The 23,447-nt window shown below is 44.7% G+C and overlaps 1 protein-coding gene across 1 annotated transcript in view; it reads right to left on the bottom strand.

The window, feature by feature from the left end:
* LOC147730267 (uncharacterized) overlaps positions 1-20,044 on the bottom strand; it is a 545,933-nt gene extending 525,889 nt beyond the window's left edge. Inside the window, exon 1 of the mRNA XM_086954056.1 lies at positions 18,494-20,044. Coding sequence (XP_086810182.1) covers positions 18,494-20,044 — 1,551 coding nt within the window. The remainder of the gene's footprint in view (positions 1-18,493) is intronic.
* Between the last annotated feature and the right edge of the window lie 3,403 nt (positions 20,045-23,447).

Genomic DNA, 23,447 nt, shown 5'->3' with positions numbered 1-23,447 from the left:
GTAGTGTACAACTGGGTCTACCAGCCGTGGGACCGGCAAGAGATTCTGACATTCCGGAAATCTCTGCCCGATCTACATAAAAACCCCACTGCCTTCTATACTGAGTTAGCTACAGCCCTAGGTTCGACGATTATGACCCTGGCTGACATCGACTTGTTTTTCGGGTTATGTCTACCAGCTGATGTGTGGAAGCAAATCCGGAAAGTCGACCACCTTGAGCTGTTTGGACACACCTGGTCACAACTCGATGGCATTGATAAACAACGAGAACCTGGACAAAAGCCTTTGAAATCCATTTTAGACCTCCCAGATAAGATCGTACAGAAATTAAAAACCCTGATTCCAGAAAAGAAAGTGGACTGGTCGATAGTAACGGCCTGTCGCCAGAAACCCCAGGAGGATGTATCGGATTACTTCTCCCGGTTTGAAACGGTGTTCTCCGATTACAGCGGTCAGGACATGACCACTGCAACCGGACACCATCAGTTTGTCCAGAATTATGTTAAGGGTCTGTCACCAGAGGTCTCCCAGAAACTGCAGGCCAGCGAGAGTAGTTGGGCAGCCTCCAAACCTACGGCTATCCTCCAGATGGCCCAATATTATGAACATCAGAAAAATGAAAACGATAGAGCAACAGAGAAAAAGAAGAAAGACTTGAAAGAGAGGGTGATGATTGCACAACTGCAAGGGGTGACTATAGGACGAGACCAATACAGGGGGAATTATCAGACGAACGTCCTTAAGACTGCACCTCCCAAGGACCGCACTTCGACTCCCCACATTGGACGTACGGACATTAGAGAAGACCAGTGCGCTTTCTGTAAAGGAACTGGCCATTGGAAATCCCAATGCCCGATCCTTTTGGAAATAATCAGAAACAAAGACCCCAAGGACATAGCAAGTGGACCGAGAAATAGGGGACAACCGCGAGGGCCCCCAAATGACACGACTAACGATAGATCAGGCAGACCAAACACATTTGATCGACCCAGACAGAACCAATGCCAACAATCTGACTACGATGACGCCCACGACTTTGCATAGGACTGCCAAGGGCAAGGGAGGGATCCAGTCGAGCTCTATGTTGACCAGCAAGGCCCTTATGTCACTGCTAAGGTCCTGGGTACAAAGTCTCCATTTCTGGTAGACACTGGCGCAACACGTAGTGCGTTATCTAAACGACTGATTCCAAGGGCACCCTTGTCTGGCTCACTCATAACCTCGACAGGTTTCGATGGAACGCCCTCCACTAACCCTTTGTCTGCCCCAATCCTCTTCGACTTAGAAAACAACACCACTGACACCACGTTTTTGCTTTCTGCCAATAGCCCTGACGCCATTATGGGACTTGACTTATTGAAACACTTCCGAGCGACAATCAGATGTTCTCAAGACGGAGTTCGAGTTTTTCTTTACGACAACCCTGTTCTGCTTAGACATTGCCCTCCCCGACGCATGTTTTCCATCACCGACGCTGACACCTCCCTGCTTGACACTCTGCCTCCGCATCTGTGGGCCAAGACGGATTCGGACGTAGGGCGCATGATGATTGACCCAGTGCACATTACTGTCCGACCCGACGCAACACTCCCAAAACTTCCACAATATCGGATATCGCCCGAGGGCGAGAAGGCATTGGTAAAGATTATTCAGTCACTGATAGACGCAGGAGTGGTAGAGGAAGTGGTCAGCAACGTTTGCAACAGCCCTATCTTGCCCATCATCAAGAAACAGGGAGAAGGAGATGAGAAGGCATACCGCTTTATCATCGACCTTCGAGAGATCAACAAAGTGGTGGTACCCCAGTACCCCGTGGTCTCAGACATCACCACCATCCTGACTCTGATCCCTTCTACGGCCACCACCTTCACTGTCATTGACCTCAAAAATGCATTATTTTCCACCCCCATCCACCCAGACAGCCGATATCTCTTCGGCTTCACCCTAAAAGCCCGCTCATATAGGTTCTGCCGAGCACCCCAGGGCTACACAGAAAGCCCTAGCATCTACAGCCAGGCCCTCAAGAGACAACTAGATCAAATCCAGTTACCCGATGGAGTGTTGTTGGTACAATATGTCGATGACATCCTTTTGGCAGCCGACACCACTCCCTTGGCAGTTACAGCCACCATTCAACTCCTGCCCTTCCTTGCGGAAAACGGCCACAAGGTCTCCAAGAAGAAGTTGCAATTCTGCCAACCCCAGGTCACTTACCTAGGCCACCTTTTGTCCAAAGACGGAAGGAAACTCACTCCCGACCGGATCCAAACCATTCTCAAAACACCTGTCCCTAAGACTCAGAAACAGGTTCGCTCCCTACTAGGCCTCACCTCCTTCTGCCGGCAGTGGTTACCAAACTTCAGCCTCGTTGTGAAACCGCTGCTTTCTCTGCTAGCCAAAGACGTCCCCTTCCCACTCCCTTGGACCCCTGAATGCCAAACCTCCTTCACGGAACTACGAGATGCCCTTTGTTTGGCCCCTGTCCTAGGTACCCCCGATTACACAAAGCCCTTCTCCCTTTACACTCACGAAAGGGAGGGGTGCGCTTTATCTGTCCTGACCCAGTCCATTGGCCCAAAGCAACGACCGTGCGCTTACTTCTCTGCCACTCTTGACCCTGTAGCCAGAGCCCTGTCTGCCTGCCTTCGAGCTGTAGCTGCCGCTGCAATCTCTATCCGACAGAGTGAGGGGATCGTGCTCTCGAATCCCCTCACGGTACTGGTACCCCATGCAGTTGACACCCTCCTGAACCAAACCAAGACGCAACACCTGACGAGTGCGCGACTGACTGGATACGAATTGACTTTGCTTGCACCCCATGTCACCCTGAAAAGATGCACCACACTGAACCCAGCAACTCTGTTACCCTTACCAGAGAACGATCCCAACGTGCACCCTGTACATGACTGCGTGACTCTTACGGACGAACAGACTAGAAGTAGGGTTGACCTCAGAGACACGGCTTTTCCTGACCCTGACGGAGAGCTGTGGGTGGACGGTTCTTGCATCAAACTCCCCGATGGCACCACTTCAGCTGCCTATGCAGTCACCACAGCTCGAACTGTAGTCGAGACAGCCCGCATCACACAACGATCTGCCCAGGCAGCGGAACTGATTGCCCTGACACGAGCCTGCATTCTGGCAGCAGGAACCACAGCGAACATTTACACTGACAGCCAGTACGCCTTCGGGGTGGTTCACCATTTTGGGCTCCTTTGGAGAGAAAGGGGATTCTTGACCTCACACGGCACCCCCATCTTGCATGGAGATTTAGTCTCCGCCTTGATCGAAGCTGTCCTTCTCCCCAAGAGGCTTGCGGTCATCAAATGCCAGGCACACAAGAAGGTGACGGACATTATTGGACAGGGAAATGCACTAGCCGACATCACTGCCCGAACGACAGCCGAAAATAGGACGACAACACGTATGTACGTGACCAGGTCACAAGCAGAAAAATGGACTGACGCTAGGGACACTATTAGAGACATTCAAATGGCTAGCACACAACACGAACTGACTGAATGGGCACGGGTGGGATTGAAGGATGACGAAGGCTGCTGGCGGACAAAGGACACAAACAAATGGTTGCTACCTGACTCGTACCTGATTCCCATACTGACTATGACACACTCCCCTGCCCAAATAGGATCAGCCCCCATGATTGAACTTGTCTCCAGAGTTTGGCACAATGATAAAATCACAGACTCCGCCAAACGTCTGGTCCAACAATGCTTGATATGCCTGCAACACAACCCCGGGAAAGGAACTGTAGTACCCCGGGGAGGGTTTGGGGTCCCAAATCACCCGTTTGAAGTCCTGCAGATGGACTACATCCAGTTAGACAGATGCCAAGGCCTGAAATATGTACTTGTAGTAGTATGCGCATTTAGCAAGTGGGTGGAAGCATACCCAACCCGTGACAACACTGCTATGGCCACTGCGAAGGTACTATTAAAGGAATTTTTCCCTCGCTACGGCCTCTGTCGAATTTTATGGAGCGACAATGGCCCCCACTTCATAGCCGAAGTCATCCAGCTCATCATAAAGGGGCTGGGCATCAAGCAGAAGTTCCACGCAGTTTTTCACCCCCAGTCTGCGGGTCTCGTTGAGCGACACAATGCCACCCTGAAGCTCAAATTGGCCAAGATAGTGGCCACCACGGGTCTGAAATGGCCAGATGCCCTCCCACTGGCATTGCTATCGATGCGTTCCACCCCCACCAAGCATCACTTGACACCTTACGAAGTTGTTTTTGGTCGACCCATGAGTGTCTGGTCTGCACCGAAACCAACTTCCATTCATGACGTCCCGGACGTCCTAATGTCTGATTATCTGTACAAATTTACTGAAACTCTGTCTGTCATTCATCAGCAGGTGCAGCAGGCCATCCCCGATGCTTCCAGGGGTCCGGGTCACGCCATCCAACCTGGAGATTTCGTGCTGATCCGAAATTTCCAGCGAACGAAAAGTCTGGAACCCAGGTGGACGGGCCCCTGGCAAGTGCTGCTCACCACCCGGACGGCTCTTCGTGTGGAGGGGAAACGGCACTGGCTGCACGCGCACCACTGCAAGAAGGTCTCCTCGACCTTGACCACAACAGAAAACATCGACAGCCAAGAAGAGCTCCTGAACAAGGACCGACCGTCACTAGCCTGCTATCCTGATTCCGAAGCCCTTGAACTTGCAAAATTCTCTGATCCTACTGTGCCATCCAGAGAAGGGTATTTCCTGCGATGAAAGGAGGGAGCTTCGGCTAAGCAGACCACGGACTAAGTTAAATCTCAGAACGGTGACCTAAACATCATCAAGGGTCACCCGGAGAGACGCTAAACGAAGTCTGTGGTTCTGCCCGCTACCGAGCACCTTGAAGATGATGGAAGCGCCAAACAAGAAGATGATGGAAGCGCCAAACAAGAAGATGATGGAAGCAACAGGAAATACCCACTACAGAAACCCGAAAGCAGACAGACTCCACAGCTCAAAGACAATTGCACTTTTTATCACAATCCTTTTCTGCTTCCTCCTCATGACCACGCTCTGGATTGTGGAAGAAAATGCACCTGCTCACGAAACATTCCTGACCACTGCTCAGCCTACCACCATGAAGGAACATTATCTGATCTCGCTCTCTCCTCAACTCAGAGAGAGGCGAAAGGAATTTTGGAATAACTCTTTTGTACAGTTGCTGCACCAGCACAATCCTGCCACCAACGCCACCAACTGTTGGATCTGTGGGTTGCTACCCCACGCCACTGGACACTCGATACCTTTCATCCCTTCACCCTTTTCAGTTCACGGCTCCTGCCTTGCTTGGCTGATCCTCCTGCAAGAAAGCTATAAAGACAATGCTACCTCCGGCAAAACCATGACACACTTCTATCATGGGGTCTGGCGAAACCGGACAAAGACACACTTCTGCCCGCAGACCTCCAACGATTCAATCCACATGGACATCCCTGCTAAGGAACGAATTGAAATGCAGGTGTTCAACAATCCAACCAGACCCACCTTCTCCTACCTGCGGAAGCGAACGGCTGCCACTCTGACTGTGGCCCTGTCAGTCATCAACGTCACAGGCCACATGTGCATAGAAGGGCTTGGGACACAGCTGGTAGGCCACAGTGCTTGCCGTTTCACCAGAACTTTGGACTCCACTGATCCACCTTCCTTTGTGTCGTCCCCAAATATGTATTTCGTCTGCGGCACAAAAGCTTATACCTGGCTCCCCAAAGGCTGGGGGGGCACTTGTTTCATCTCCTTCATCCTTCCTCCGACTTATGTGGCCCCAGCGAATCATCATAGACAAAAACGAGCCAAGGACATTGAACAAGCCGACTCAACAGGAGCGCAGTTCCTCGATGCAATGAAGGGACTTGTTCCACTCTGGGGCCCGATGGCAAACAGCCGTGCCATCCGACATCTGACCCAGGCAGTCGAGACAACAATGAACATCACAGCTGGTATCCTTGCTAACAACACCGCCGAACTTCAAGCAGTCCGCTTGGTGGCCCTTCAGAACCACCTTGTCCTAGATGTGGTTCTTGCGGACCGTGGTGGAGCCTGCCGAATTATTGGGTCCAGCTGCTGTACATTCATACCGGACAATTCACCCTCAGTGTACAAGGCCATCGAACATCTCCACAGACTCTCTTCAGAAGTCCACCAGGAACAGGAAGAATGGTCGCTTGGTGGCTGGTTCTGGAATACTGTTAAGAACTGGGGCTGGAGACTGTTTACCATTATCCTGATTCCTGTAGTTGTAATATGCGGTCTATGCTTAGGTATTCAATGTCTGCCACCTCTGTGTTCATTATGTACCAATTGTATTTGCCCTAAGGCTGTGGACTTTGGAAATGAACGCATGGGAGCATTGTATGATGCCGAGGTCAGAGATCTAATGAAGATTGATATCGAATAGGCAAGCTGGCTAGATATGTTGAAAAGGGAGGACTGTTAAACCTTAGGCTGCAGCATCAACATTATCGGCGCCATCTTGCCCCCCTTTTTGAGCCCATTCATGCGCGTAAGCAGCAGCCATTTTGAGTACCATGGCCTCTCTGCCCCTCGCTGATAGCCGGTGCGTCTCTCTCTCTCTCTCTCTCTCTCTCTCTCTCTCTCTCCTAACCTCGCGAGCATCCCCCCCGCACGCTGACAGCCCCCGCTCTCATATGCCTTGGGTCATAAACCCCTCTTCCACGCAGCTCTGCCTCGGAACCCCATCCTGTTCCCAGCGCGACACTTCCCTCCATCCCTTTCATGGTCCCGGATCCCTTGATAACACCCCTCCTTCCCTTTGTGCCCGTTTGTCTTCCTCATTCCCAGGCCGCCACCTGGCCCTGCGGATACTGTTATTGCCCCCCCCCTCCTGTACAGTAGGAAGCCTCCCCCATCAAAGGATCCAAGAGCTGATCAAAGCCCCCACCCCATGAGATCCGATCAACCTCACACATTCCGTGAATCGGCGGAATGTCCAGCTGCGCGATAATCATCACCTGTTGTGACCGGGGTGGGGACTTCAACTGTAAATGTGTGTGGGAACGGGCCTGAAGCGGGGATTCTGAGGATGTCTTTCCGTACAACAAAGGGTTGACAGAGATGTGTTTTTTGCAATAAAGTAATAAACCTGTGTATAAGAGGCCAGGCCTCGGAGATGCAGTTAGAGCACCTCGTGAAGATACCCTGTTGTCTGATTAGACGTGTTCTGCTCCGTCGGAATAAAACTTCTGTTTCCTGCCTTCCAGTCTCCAGCGCCCGCCTCTTTATTTGGGTAAATTTGAGTGGGTATAGAGGCGACTAACGCCGGGCAACTTCGGAAAAGGTCTTCTGCCTGTACCTTTTTCAACACTGCAAGGTTCTCCAGCTGCAGTGATTGATCCAATTTTTAGGCAGCTTTCTAATGGAAGTTACATTATGTTGAATGATCATAGCTGCTGTGGCATGTTGCCAGGTTTACCCTATCTCGTAACTGTGTCAGCCAGGGTCACTTGCTGTATGCAAGTGCTGTTTCTTAAAACCAAGACAGACGGGGAGTCGCCATTATGGCGTTCACTGAACATCTCTTCTATACGAATTGATGCTTTAAGCAGAATGAATAACGGTTCTGTCGGGTTCGAACAACAAATGATTTGTCCAAACAGTTCTTTTACAATGCTCCTAATAGAACCAACATAACACCTCCAAAGTACTGTAACAAATCCTTATAATAAATAAAGAAGGAAGACCTAAATATTACTTTATAGTCTCTTTATATCATTTTCTGAATCAAAAAGTAATTTCTGTACATTATATACAAATAACTGTCATTATATCAAATACAGTGCAAAACCAAGTGACATTAGTGAATAGTGTACTTGTGATAAACAAAATATATCCAAATTTCATGTGGAAAAACTGTACATGTATATACAAGATATCATTTCATAAGACCATCAACTAATACAATCTGGGAACCCTATAATTTCTTTCAAGTCTGTTGAGGGCTCCGAGTTTATGTGGCATGTGAATAGATGCTGACGTTTCGACCCTGAAAGCACCAATGTTTTCAGTCGCAGCGGGTCTTTATCAAGACAATAATGTATGCAGCACGACAGTCTTCTCAACTAGGTGCGTTAGTCACATGGAAGGAAAGATTTCTTTAGTCAGGAAATATTCGCGGTGGAAGATCTAAATAATCTGCTTCTTTAGTCTCGAACCGGCTGCTGGAAGTCAGCTTACCGCCGGTGCCCGACATCTATTCACAGGCCACATAAACTCGGAGCCCTCAACAAACTTGAAAGAAATAATAGGGTTCCCGGATTGTATTATACATGTACAGTTTTTCTACATGAAATTTGGATATATTTTGTTTATCACAAGTACACTATTCACTAATGTCACTTGGTTTTGCACTATATTTGATATAATGACAGGTATTTGTATATAATGTACAGAAATGACTTTTTGATTCAGAAAATGATATAAAGAGACTATAAAGTAATATTTAGGTCTTCCTTCTTTATTTACTATAAGGATTTGTTACAGTACTTTGGAGGTGTTATGTTGGTTCTATTAGGAGCATTTTAAAAGAACTGTTTGGACAAATCATTTGTTGTTCGAACCCGACAGATCCGTTATTTTTTAAATTACATATTACCCAGGTTCTGAGGGACACAGGGTCAACCCCGTTGTTTTTTATAAAGATTAAGCAGAATGAAAGCCATTCTTTTACAAAAAACTGTGCCACTGACCTCGGCCAAAGAGACGTATGATCTGCAAGTTGCAAGGACTTCTGCAGAGATACATGCCCTTTTATCCACAAACTGGCCTATACGTTTCTCAGAAATGTTAGGTCGTATCTTAAACATGTCTGATACGAGTGGTATTGTATATGTATTTAAGATAGTTTTTTCGGGACTGTTAGCACCCTTTGAAGCAGTCCTAGGCATATTTCCAAACTTCGTGCACTCTGTGTTTGGCAGACTGCCTCTCATTTTGGGACTTGTAACAGGGATACTATTTTTGCTCCTTCTGCACCGATATGGCAAGCCAACTGACCATCGACAACCAGATCACCTTGGAGAACACTCTCCTGGCAATGAAGTGTCGTGATCGCATGATACAAATACTGGGATAGACTTGTTTAAGAGATTTGAATACCACATGGTTTCTGTCATTCCGACCAATCTGGCAAGATTGCATCCTACCTGTTCTACGATGCCTGCTATGTGGAGAAGAATGCGTGCTAGACATCTGTCTGCCACTCCCATCAGTCCTGCCAATGGAAGTTGATACTTTGCTTGAACCAGTAAAGGCTCATGCACTGTGTTGTCCCCAGCGGCGACCAATCCTGATGACGACCATTCGTTGAGATCTCACAGACGCAAGATGCTGACGGTGAGATACGTGGAGCAACAGGCGCACAGGTACCATCTACTTCGAACATTGCTAATGCGACTGACGCTGACGGAGATGCTTCTCATCTATGTGTGGTTAATCTGCTTAACAAGGTAGTCCAACTTTCACCTACAATAGTAGACAAATTCTTTACAGACTTAGAAGATTTGATGTTTTCTCCTAACAATGACACTGACTTTTAAAATTTGCAAACAGTGTTCTGAGAGACTCTGAATTCGAACTACGTTTTTCATGACAACATTCTAACTTTGGAACTCTATTTTTTCTATGATCAGACTTTTTTCCAAATTTGTATCTGTTTCATTTTTTGGGCACAAAGTAAATCTGCTTAAAGTAGAACTATTCATAGAGAACTAGAATTCTTTGAAAACTTCCAAGAGACAATATTTGACCTTTTCCACACTTGAACAGTTCATATATTCTGCCATGGAATAGTCTCGACTTCTTTTCTTCTGTATTTAAGAGCCATTTCATAAATGTATTTTCATGATTCATTCGGATAGCATTTTCAAATGTCATCTATATGCTTTGAATGAAACATTGCTTTTAAATGCTTACAGCGCAAATGCTCTTTTCATGTACAACCAGTACCAATGCATTTTTATGTATTGTGCGTGGATTTTAACACATCATGTTTAGATATGTTTTCATCTGTTTAGAACTTAGTAATGTCGTACATAATAAAGTGGAGTGGGTGTTGTGTGGCGTTTTAGACTCCGAGTGAATTTTCCTGATTCATGTCCTTATATAGGTACAATTCACATTTCCCTTATATATGCATAGAAATCACTCCCTTATTTAGGCATAGCTCATGATAGCCAAATAGAGGCATGGCTACTTCCACCAGCACAAAAACGTCACAACGATTTCTTGGAAAATCGGCTTAAGCAGTTAGGGAACTTCTTCTTGCTCGAATATTGATTTGTCCAAGAACTCATGTTCTTTGCAAAGAACAACTATTCCCTAGGGGTTCTTTCCTGACGTTATTATGCCCGACTTTATGCCTGACTTTACGTCAAACTATGGCATTTCTAGACACCTTCAAGGTATAATTATACCTTCACTTGCTCTAGCAAGACACAGTGGTTCGGAGCAGTTCGACTATCTACTTGCCCGACGCAGCTCGCTACAGCAAGTGCCGAAGGAAGCCGACCCTCCTGCTGACGCACTGATCAAGAGGCTGCCTTTCTCTTGCCAAGAATACAGCTCCAGTGTTTACAACCTCCCCTTGCGGGGTGTTGGGAAATCGAGTCCCGAGACAGAGATACCAGACCTCCTTCATTCTAACTAAAGAATGAAGCTGATTAAAACCTTGAGAAATCTTGGATAGATTCTTGCAAATAATACTAAACCTATGCTACACAATACTTACTTCTTACCGCGTACTAGACTTAGATTAGGTACATTGGGGTAGGCGTATATTAGAAACACCAGTTGAGTATTTTGGTCATTTTTATTTATGTATTTTTTTATGGCTTAGAAACCATACAATGCTCTCACAGTATTATTTTATAATATTGTTCTCGCTGTACGCATCATACTTTGCAGTCTGCATAACGATTGTAGCCATTCACTTCTCTTGCATAAGAAAGAAGACTGTTCAATAAACCCTTTTTTATTGAAAACACCCGTCTCTCTGTTTCTATGCAAATCTGTAGAAACGAAGCATGCATGATTGACTGAGTGAAATACTTATCTATTGTTTCTGCGACTCTAGAGATATATTTCTTGTTCTTGGGAAACAAAGTTGTCATATTTATGAGGCTGTCAGAAACTAATCCCTTCTTGTGAATTTGAGAAAGTTTCTAGTGACCTCTGAGCTAGCTGGCATTTACTATTAAGTTTAATATATTTGATAGGGACCTAGTCGACCTCAGTCCTACGTCTAATCTATAGGATATGTTATTCCAATGCAGAGAGCTTATTAGGAATATAGGAACTACACTACACTACAAAATCTGTGCTCACAAATGTTAGCCTTAGCAACAACTGCACTGCATTCCTTTGCTTGTGTTCAGGCAGAGTCTCTCAGTTATTGCAGACACAGTACTGTGTTACCTGCTCAGTGAGGCAAGTGAATCACAGATGTGGGCAGGTGCAATCAGGGTCTTCACATTCTTCAGCTTCGGTACTGGAGACCACAGACGGTGGTCTAGCCTCCTTGAGGATCATGGGTGCTAAGCAATGCACTTTGAAGACTTGTTGGCAGTTGCAGGCCTTGGGCCAACTCAGATGGGCGTTTGTCTTCAACAGTTTCAACGCTTGTGGGCAATGCAAGTGGGTGCTCATCACCATCAGCTGTGGTCCTGGAATCTAATGGATAAAGACTTTCATCTTCAACAGTTGTGGCTGGTCATATCCCAGCATCACTTGGAAACTGGCTGTCATGTAAACACCAGCCCTTACCACACAACAGTTATCCTACTACTTCAGGGAGAAAGCCCTTCCTTGACCATGAAGGACCTGGAAGATCCCCTGTCTCAGCATTCAGAACAGCCTTTGTGCAAAGTGATGGAGCTTATAGCGTGTAGCACTGGGGTTCATTCTAAATATAAGTATCTAAAACATGGGCATGATGAAGTCCAAGTTCTCTGCAACTGGATGCCATCAGGTCCTGTCCAGAAAGTTTCAGAAATTATTAAGTTGGTAGATATTGGTGGTTTAATTGGAGCCCAAAAGTAGGACCTGTCTCTCAGTGACCTGGCTGCCAACTGACCAGACTCAAAACTAACAGCACTTACTGTGTGGTGTTTTGTGATGTAGTTGTTCAAATCGAATCCCCAGGCAACTGTTATCCTATTGAGCATTAGAGAACATAATTGCTATACGATAATGAAAAAGACTAAGTATACACAAAATGGTGCATTATAAAAACTTTTTATTCATACAAAGTGACATAAAACAGGGTTTTTTTGTGAACACTGCCTGTGAAATCGCATGGGAATAAAAACAACAAATATCACAATCTCATTGTTCTTTCAACGCACAGAAATGACAAGGATACATTTCAAGTAGATCTTTTCAATAAATGCAATCCAATTTTTAGATACTTTCATTAAATGCGTCACTATTCATGCAACCATGGTAATGCAGAATAATAACAGTGCCACTGATGAAGGTAAACAAAATCGTCAAAGATACTAGAATAAAACATTTATTCTTGAAAGAAAGATTTTTTTTTCCAATGTAGATATTCATCTTGAGAGACACAATGTGGTGGCCTTGGTCATTGATGGATATTTATGGAAACGTGTCTACGAGCGTTTTGGCGACTCAAGCGCCTTCATCAGGAAAGCCACAAATACAACATGCTTAAAAACAAAAGTGTACACTGAGCCTTTAACATGACTAATAGACAATCTCAATGACCGAAGAAAGAAAAAAATTTGAAAACAAATAAAATACCTTATTGAAAAATTCCATCACCGAAATACATGAGTAAATCAAACAGCCATATCAGAAAGACAAAATCTTCCATGCTCTAATGAAAAGAAATACAAAATTACAGTGAAAAAGCCCAAGATAGTGCTCTCATGGATAAAAAGTGAGATAGTGATGAGGTTTACTACTGAAGTGAAAAGTGAAGGCAAGAATATGGATGCTTACCCAATTCTAATCTGGAAGGAGAAAGAAATGATGTAAGGATAGGAGTACAGAATGATGACAGATCCTGTGAATGTCAACGAACTGGATGGAAAAATATAAAACAGAATCATATGTGGTTACCTAAATAAGAAATGTATAGGCTATATATCTAAAGACAACTGTCTTAGAGCTTACAACAGTACCTTGATAACTCCTGGAAAGATTTGAAAACCGATCCAAATGAGGTTGGTGCTCGAACCCAAGGTAAGGAGATACAAAACATTTGCATACAGGGACTATAAACGAAACCACAAACAAAAGTCATAAACATCTCACTAAATCCATATCCAATAATCAGAGTCACCAGTACCTATTTAAACTACCTTATGAGGTCGAAAATAAAGGGAAGAAGAAGGTCTCTTGGCCAGGTAAATGGCAAAACTACGGGCTAGAAAAGCATCTTGTTTTAGAACGCTCACCTGGAGCTTGGACGAATAAATGAAGAACTCATGGTGAAGAAAAGCTGCTTTGTTGAAATACACATACAATGATAGGCTTATGTCATAAATGAGGAGAGAAAGACACACAATGAGAAATATATTCTACTAGGGTCTATACCTGTGACTCAGTCATAATAAGAGCAGCAAACATGATTCTGGGACCAGAAAAAGACTCATTGTTAGAAATGGGAGTCTCTAGTTAGCAGAGGTAGGTACCTGTGTCCAAGTAGAGACCCTTCTTCCTAGTCGGGATAATGGAGTTACACTCCTAAAGTAACCCCTGCTCACCTCCTTGGTAGCTTGGCACGAGCAGTCAGGCTTATCTTAGAGGCATTGTGTAAAGCATTTGCACATAACCAACAGTAATACAGTGAAAACACCAGTTTTAGAAAAATATCCAATATTTTTATATACTGAAAACAAGACCCAAATGATAGAAATCCACAATACAGTACTTAAAAATGTATACTTTGCAAAAATACTTGAAAAGTACAGTTCCTTGAAGTTGGTAGCTCCGTCCGGGGCTACTACGGTGTCGTGAACAACAAATCCAAACAGTTCTGGCTGACCACAGCATCACAGGCCAGCTATGGTGTTGGGAAGACCCGCAAACTGTACCTTTAGAAATGTAGGGCGTAGGTGACCTCTCGTTGAGCTTCGATGAGCCGGCATCTGGCGGCGTTGGTTCCAGAAGTTGGTGCAGGAGTCGTCGGGCCCAGGTGCTGTGGTGCGAAGTGAAGCAGTGCGGCGTGCAGTGCCCTCAGGTCGCGGTGCAGGCAGAAACTCGTGATGGTCGTCTAGTGGCGTCGGTGAGACCAGGGCTGCGGATTAAAGTGATGCGATGCTTGTCGCAGTGCTGGCAGGTCACGGTGCAAGCAGCGTCGTTGTTGTTACTGAAGTGCTGTCGGCGGGCAGACGAACTGGAGTCGATGGCCCCGGTCTCGGTAGGCCAAGACTGTGGTGTGGGATGAGGATGGTGTGTCAAGTAACTTATGAGCGGTGCCCTCGAACCACGGTGCGAGCAGCGGCATTGATGTTGGATTGAAGCGGGGGCGTCAGGGATACCAAGACGGTATCATAGAGCGAGGTGGTGCGAAGCAGCCACTGCAGGCCAACACAGCAAGGCACTCAGCAAAGTGGTAGTTCCTCCTCACAGCTTCTCAAGCTCTTCTTCTTGGCAGTCTTCTTGGACCAAAAGAGTTCTAAAATTCTGGGGTCTAGTCCCCAGTTTTTATACTACAAAATCCTTTGTTCTCTCAGGCAGAGATTGTCTGTGCTTAGTCCAAACCAGTTATGTCCTCTCTGGCCCAGAGACAGCATTGTGTAAGGCAGCCCAGGCCCATGCAGGTGAAAGGAAATCTCCTTTCCCATACTCCAAATGCATCCCAGGTCTATTCAGGCCAGCCCTGAATCATCAGACCCTCTGGGCCACTACACATCCCCAGCCCCAGTCACCCCCAAAGCCAGACAGCCAATATACATCCTAGTAGAGGCACACTGGATGGCTAAGCAAGAAAATACCTACTTTCTGAAAGTGGTATTTTCAAACACAGAAAGTAAAAACCACCCTCACTAAAAGATGCATTTTAACATTCTGAGTTCAGCCATACTAAACTTTATTTTCCTACCTTGTTCCAATGGGTAGTTATGTTTATAAGATTTTATAAGAGAACTCCCCATTCTATCCCATGGGAACAGGTAGCCTTGCAATAGTGAAAAAGTGAAATTGGCAGTATTTCCCTATCGGGACATACCACACACACCAGGGCATGCCCTACCTTTCACATACACTGCACTCTGCCCACAGGAGCACCTTAGGGGTGACTAACGTAAAGAAAAGGGAAGGCTATGGACTGGCAAGTGGCTGCACATGGCAGTTACAAACTGTATGTATGTATGTATGTATGTATGTATGTATGTACGTATGTATAGGCATTTATATAGCACACTACTTACCCGTAGGGTCCCAAGGCGCTTCGACCGCTGCGAAACCCTTCCTGGCTTCCCTGAGAGATGTTCCCTTAATGGGTATCTCCAGGGTGAGACCAGGCATCCCCGGCGGTCTGGTGGGGCCGTTAGTGAAGATGAGGCAAGCTAATGCCCAGAGTTGCCGAGTGTGATCGCTGATCAGAGTGGGCACCGAGGCGAGAGAATTATCGAGTCCGCTGACCCTGGTCCTGAAACCTGCCGCGCCGGGAATCGAACCCTGGTTCCGGGCCGTCCTCTGCTCTCGGGTCTGCCGCCTCTAACCAGTGAGCCACACTACTTCACTAAAAACTGCACGCAGACTCTGTAGTGTCAGGTCTGAGTAACCTTTACAGGGCTACTTCTGTGGGTGGCACAATCAGTGCTGCAAGCCCACTAGTAGCATTTGATTTAAAGGCCCTGGCACTCTCAGTGCACTTTATTAGGGACTTACCAGTAAATCAAATATGCCAATCATGGAAACAACAATCCTTAACACAATTTCCAACAGGAGCACTTGCAAGTTATCACTGAACAGCAGTGAGAAAGTGCACAGAGACACTAAACCAGCAAAAACAGAGTAAAAAACCGTGAGGTCAGAAATCAAAAAGACAGGGGAAACACGCAAAAAGATGCAAAGTCTAACACTCATCAAACCCAAAAATGCTAACCCCACTGAGTCGATCTTACAGTCAGTAAGAAATATTGTCCATGGTCGAGAAAAATAGTGACATCATGAAACTCCAATCACAACTTCCCAATAAATAGCACAATGTCACAAAAGGAAAACAAAAGATTATGGAAACATAAGAAATACAGTTGAAAAATTCACATTGTGCACTGAAACACATCAAAAGATTAGCCCAACACCGGAACTGAGTGGAAAGATCACTTCAACAGTCAGGGTCCGTTCGCCAAATACAATAGTTGCGATGGAAAGTGGAAGTCAAACCTTTTGTTGAGGAAGCCCAGATGCCACACAGGCATTGTATGGGATGCCATTGCCTTTGGCAAGTCTCTCCATCTGCCACCATTGCCCATTCTCTATTTTACTGTTGCCCAGTACAGACCTTCCACACATTAACCTTGCACATGTCCATACACTTCCATTGCCTCCTGTACTAAATGGCACACTCATTCCTTATAGCTGTATTCCACAGACCGTAAAGGCTGCTCCTTCCTTGATCCCAACCTAAGGGGATATAATCCAGAGCATGGTCATCTACCAGTCACTGATTCAACTGGGATCTTTGAAAATGGGTCGGTTGGCGCACAGCCAGTTTGTGTTGAATTTCTACTAATGTGCTGTCAGTGTTGGGTGCTACAAACAGGTGGCGTGTCCGTCCAACACACGTATATTTAGCTTATGATTCTTGTGCCACCATGAGACTTGATGGCATCCCTGTATTTAGTGCACACCTTCGGCACTTAAATGATCATGCTTCCACAGTAGTTGCTTTGGCAATTTATTTTTAGTTCATCATCAATATTGATTCATAATGTGCGTTTTCTTCATTCTTATTTTTACATATTATGCACTCTTAGATTTGGCTCCAATGCATTTCGGGTGATACCCTTCATCGGGGAGCATCTGCAAATAACAATGAGGATATAACTAAGGGGCGGCGAATGGGTGTTACATTGTATCATTCGTAACATGCAGGTGGTGGTAAGGTGGGGTAGGTGGGGTGGTTGGTCCGTGCTGGTGTGATCGAGATTACAGTCCAAATATAACGTGTTCACTAGTGCTCTAGGTGCCGGTGTTTGCTTAAATATTTAACACGGTGTGTGCCGGTGGGTCATAATTAGCCGTGTGGTAGTGATGCGTTGATGCACGCGTGCTTGCAACTAATAGTAAGTAACAAGATCCTTGGTAAAGACTCACGTGTACCCGGTGATGTTCAAGCATCTGTAAATTAACATGAAAGTTTTCGTTCAGAAACACGTTGCGTTCAGATGAACTGTTCGCGTGTGTTGTGCACGGCGCGTGAAGCGCCTTCATTTTAAACTGTTACTTACTGGTGATGGTGCTTTTCTGAGGATTAGGTCCTCCGACGTCTCTCGAACCCTCCGCTTCTCGGCAGGTCCGGAAGTGTGTGAGTTTCGACTATCGGCGGGGTGATAAAAATAAGGGTAGGACTCGTGTGGCGGCCATATTAGGTGAGTTGGCTATAGGCGGGGTGATAAAAATAAGGGTAGGACTCGAGTGGCGGCCATATTAGGTGAGTTGGCTGAGTGCCGACGTTAAGTGAAAGGATGCTGGGCTAAATGAATGAATGAACATACGGTGCAACAAAGGTCTAAAACAGAAAAATGGACTGTATAACTCAATAGTATACAAAAATAGTGTACAAAACAATATGTGTCTTTTGTGATCAGCTGCAGTCAAGGAGTGTCTGTAAACGACCAGAAACACCTACTGAGGTGTTTTATAGATAGCACGAAAATTCCAAGCGGTCGTTCAGTCCCATGGGCTTCATGGACTGTAATTTAAAGATCCATGCCATCTCTCTTCTTAAGAGTTCTTTATTATTGTCTATGCCTTCCTGTTTCTCAACAACTTCAAGTATTAGGAACTTCAATTGTGAAACATTGTGTCTGAATTCTGTGAAGTGGACAGCCACATTGGATTTAGCATTCTGTGTCCTGATGTTGGATTTGTGCTCGTTAATACGAGTCTTTATCTTCCTTTCTGTTTTGCCGATGTAAATCTTGCCGCACGGGCATTTGATTAGGTAAATGACATTCTGTGTGTCACATGTAGCAGTGACTCTCAATTCAATTTCATTGCCTTTCATTGGGTGGTTTATAGAAGTGCCTTTAACGATGCAGCTACAGTTCCCGCAGTTCATGCAGGGTCGTGTTCCTTTGTGCTTGATTTTGGCAGGTGTTTTCTTATTGAGGATTTCTTTTATGTTTGCACTGCGTGTGTATGCAAAAATGGGGGTGTTAGCAAAAATGTTTCCAAAATCTTGTTCCGCGGTTAGAATTGGCCAATGCTTTAAAATGATTTTCTTGTAGGCTGTACTGAGAGTAGAGAACTTTGATACCAAGACCATTCTGTCTTCATGTTTTTTGGGAGTTTTTCTCATTAGTTTCTCTCTGGGGGTTGTTCGAGCTTTCTCCACGGCTTTTTTTCCTTCTGGATAACCTCTTTCTTGGAATCTTCTTCCCATTCCCAGGCGTACTTCTATTTGTGTTTCATCTGAAATGATTCTTTTGACCCGTAACATCTGTGATGTTGGTAAGTGTTGCTTTAGAGAGTCTTGATGGAAGCTGGTATATAGGAGGGTTTTATTCCTGTCTGTTGGCTTTCGAAAAAGGTCAGTTTTAATGCCATTTTCTGTGATTGACACTTTAACATCGAGGAAGGTGATGTTTTTTTTGTCAATTTCCCAAGTAAATTGTATTCTTTCATTTGCTAAATTCAGATTTTCCAATGCCTGTATTAAGGTCTCCTTTGTGTTTTTCCAGATGATAAATACATCATCGATGTATCTGCCGTACATCTTAATGTTTTCCATCCATTTGGGGTTATTGTAGACATGTTCCTCTTCAAAAAGTTTCATGTAGATGTTCGCATAGGTCGGTGCGGCACAATTGCCCATGGAAGTCCCGGACAGTTGGAGGTACCAGTTGTTTTTATGTAGAAAGTAACTGTGGTACAGCGTGAAGATTAGTAATTCCATGAGGAATGTTTGCATCTCTGTTTCTATTGAGCTTTCAAGAATGGCTTTCTCAATTGCTTCTATACCTCCTTTGTGGGGAATTGAGGTATATAGTGAGCGGACATCTGCTGTACATAAGATAAATTCTTGGTCGTTAGTGATTTCAATTTGAGCAAGTTTGTTCAAGAAGTCAGTAGTATCTTGGATGTAACTTTGCATCTCTTTTACGATCGGTTGTAAGTAGCGATCTATCAATTTTCCCACGGGTTCATGGAGGGAACCTCGCGTGGAGACTATTGGTCTGCACGGGGGGTCCATCAAATTTTTGTGAATCTTGGGGGTCATGCTGATCGTTGGACTTTTTGGGAATGGTTTTATTAGATATTTTCTCGTTCTATCATCAATAATAGATGTTTCATGTGCCTTGTTGACGATTCGGGTCAGTTTTTCTTTGAACTCGTTGGTTGGATTGTTTGGAAGTTTCATGTACGTTAACTCATCATGTATATGTTCATCCATTTTTTGTTTGTACATGGTGGAGTTCATTACCACCAGTGTGCCTCCCTTATCGGCCTTCACACATTTGATGTGTGGATTGTTTGCGATTTTTTGTAAGGTATCATAGTCCTTTCTTGACATATTTTTTTGCGGAGATTTGTTGAAGTTGAGTTTCGATATGTCTTGTTTCGTCAATGTCTCAAAGAGATCTATGCTCTTATGGCTAATTGGGGCTTCAAAGGCACTGGTTGGTCTTAATCCCATTAACTGGTCTGGTTTTGTGCTAGTTGGTGGATTCATCTGGTCGAAAAAATATCTTAGTTTAAGTTTCCGTATGAACTTGTATGTACTGATTTGTAGCTCCAGGTGGTTGGTTTTTGTTGTAGGTATGAAAGATGTGCCTTTGGATAATAGTTTCATTTCATATGGGTTCATGACGGTGTCAGAGATGTTTATAATTAGGTGTTTCTCTTCTTGTTCTTTTTCATGCTCCGCGTGTTGGATTGTGTGGTCTCTTTTTCTTTTGTTCTTTCTAAGGCCCCTCCTGGGTCTTCCTGGTTGTCCTGTCTTTCCTCTAAAAAAGGAACCGCAGTAGATGTTTCTGCTGTGTTGGTAGTCTTGTGAGTTTGTGGTTGTTCATTGGGTTTGTCTCTTCTTGGCGGTCGGTTGGATGTGTCACTTTCTGAGGAGGAAGTATCTGTTTGGGGATTAAATGGTTTATTGCGTCTGCGTTGGGCATACACGTCTGCCCACGTGTATACCTCCCCAAGCTTATAGTCTTGTGTGTCCCTCCTGAATTTCCTAATTTTCCGATCATTTATTTCTCTTGTGTGTTTCTCTATTGTTGCTTTAGTGTCTTCCAAAATTTTAGTTAATTCTTCTGTGGTAGCCATGTTAGTTAACTCGGATTCTACTTCTTTAATTTCCTTGTTAAGTTCTATTAGTATGTTTGATAGTTCCTGTACTATAAGGAGAATTAAATCAAGGCTACACTTGTTCAACACAGCGTTCCATTTTTCTTGAAAAGATTTCGAATTCTTACATAGCGACGGTTTTAATGCTATCCGTAACCCTCTGGGAATCCGCATCGAGCGATGGTATTTTAGTAAGGTACTGGCGTGGAGTTTTTGATTGATCTCCCGTTTGGATAAATACAGTAGTTGTCGGATACATTGTTCCTTTGTGCGGCTAGAAGTGTTTGTGGTTATATCCTCGTTTATTAGCGCATATATGCGGGCTGTTTCTCCTTCATCAAAAGCCAGTGTGTCTGCTCTGGCTTCGGTTGATCTTGCGATTTCGTCGTATTGCATGTTTGTTTGAAATGGCGTGCTGTCCTCCAATGGGCGGAATATACAATTGACTATGAAAATGGGTCGGTGGGCGCACAGCCAGTTTGTGTTGAATTTCTACTAATGTGCTGTCAGTGTTGGGTGCTACAAACAGGTGGCGTGTCCGTCCAACACACGTATATTTAGCTTATGATTCTTGTGCCACCATGAGACTTGATGGCATCCCTTTATTTAGTGCACACTTCGGCGCTTAAATGATCAAGCTTCCACAGTAGTTGCTTTGGCAATTTATTTTTAGTTCATCATCATTATTGATTCATAATGTGCGTTTTCTTCATTCTTATTTTTACATAATATGCACTCTTAGATTTGGCTCCAATGCATTTCGGGTGATACCCTTCATCGGGGAGCATCTGCAAATAACAATGAGGATATAACTAAGGGGCGGCGAATGGGTGTTACATTGTATCATTCGTAACATGCAGGTGGTGGTAAGGTGGGGTAGGTGGGGTGGTTGGTCCGTGCTGGTGTGATCGAGATTACAGTCCAAATATAACGTGTTCACTAGTGCTCTAGGTGCCGGTGTTTGCTTAAATATTTAACACGGTGTGTGCCGGTGGGTCATAATTAGCCGTGTGGTAGTGATGCGTTGATGCACGCGTGCTCGCAACTAATAGTAAGTAACAAGATCCTTGGTAAACACTCACGTGTACCCGGTGATGTTCAAGCATCTGTAAATTAACATGAAAGTTTTCGTTCAGAAACACGTTGCGTTCAGATGAACTGTTCGCGTGTGTTGTGCACGGCGCGTGAAGCGCCTTCGTTTTAAACTGTTACTTACTGGTGATGGTGCTTTTCTGAGGATTAGGTCCTCCGGCGTCTCTCGAACCCTCCGCTTCTCGGCAGGTCCGGAAGTGTGTGAGTTTTGACTATCGGCGGGGTGATAAAAATAAGGCTAGGACTCGTGTGGCGGCCATATTAGGTGAGTTGGCTATAGGCAGGGTGAGTAAGTAACAGTTTAAAACGAAGGCGCTTCACGCGCCGTGCACAACACACGCGAACAGTTCATCTGAACGCAACGTGTTTCTGAACGAAAACTTTCATGTTAATTTACAGATACTTGAACATCACCGGTTACACGTGAGTGTTTACCAAGGATCTTATTACTTACTATTAGTTGCGAGCACGCGTGCATCAAAGCATCACTACCACACGGCTAATTATGACCCACCGGCACACACCGTGTTAAATATTTAAGCAAACACCGGCACCTAGAGCACTAGTGAACACGTTATATTTGGACTGTAATCTCGATCACACCAGCACGGACCAACCACCCCACCTACCCCACCTTACCACCACCTGCATGTTACGAATGATACAATGTAACACCCATTCGCCGCCCCTTAGTTATATCCTCATTGTTATTTGCAGATGCTCCCCGATGAAGGGTATCACCCGAAATGCATTGGAGCCAAATCTAAGAGTGCATAATATGTAAAAATAAGAATGAAGAAAACGCACATTATGAATCAATAATGATGATGAACTAAAAATAAATTGCCAAAGCAACTACTGTGGAAGCTTGATCATTTAAGCGCCGAAGGTGTGCACTAAATACAGGGATGCCATCAAGTCTCATGGTGGCACAAGAATCAACTGGGATCTTACCAGTTGCTATATGTGGAGTTGAATAAAAAGCCCACAACAGTTTTTTAAAGACTTTTCCATCACACCTGTATATACTTTGCACACAATCAACTAGAACATGATTAAGGGGTAGATGTATCAACATTCCCCTTTGCGATTTCTAAATAGCGATTTTTAAGGAATCGCTATTTAGAAATCGCAAAATGGGATGTATGTAAAAAAATCGCTATTTTTTTGCGATTTCTCAATCTTCCTTATTTGCGAATTCGCAATTTGCGAATTCGTAAATAAGGAATAATTTCCCATTCATTCCTATGGGCCACGAAGCCCATAGGAATGATTGTGAAATACATCTCAATTTGCGATTCGCAATTTGCTAATCGCAAAATGAGAATAATTTCAAGGGTGCAGGGGTGTCTCAAGGACACCATGCTGCACCCCTGAAATTAACATGTGTGTGCATATAGCGCACATACATGCCCTATGGGCATGTATGTGCGTCACATGCCACCTTAAAAAATGCCGAATTGTGCATTTTTAAAAGAATTCGCAACTTACATCACCTACAAGTTGGTGGTAATTTGCGATTTCTTAACCAAAATTTGCAATTAGAAAATACTACATACATAGCATTTAAGGAATCGCAAAATTGCGATTCCTTAAATGCTATAGCAAAATAAGGAATCGCAAATGTTTGCGATTCCTTATTTTGGGATTTTTTGATGCATGCCAAAACATGCAAAAAGACCGTTTGCGATTCGCAAACACCGGAATTCTGCGAATTCCGGCCTTTGCGAATCGCAAATGGCTTGATACATCTAGGCCCAAGTTCCTGATTATGAAATTGGTGGTGTGGGAAAGGACCACCACGCCATTGCCTGCTCCCATACCTTTGAGAA

Source organism: Lissotriton vulgaris, chromosome 2_1 (genome assembly GCF_964263255.1).
Source record: "Lissotriton vulgaris chromosome 2_1, aLisVul1.2, whole genome shotgun sequence".
Classification (NCBI taxonomy): domain Eukaryota; kingdom Metazoa; phylum Chordata; class Amphibia; order Caudata; family Salamandridae; genus Lissotriton; species Lissotriton vulgaris.
The sequence above is the reverse complement of the archived record's forward strand: the minus strand, read 5'-3'. Positions and strand labels throughout refer to the sequence as shown.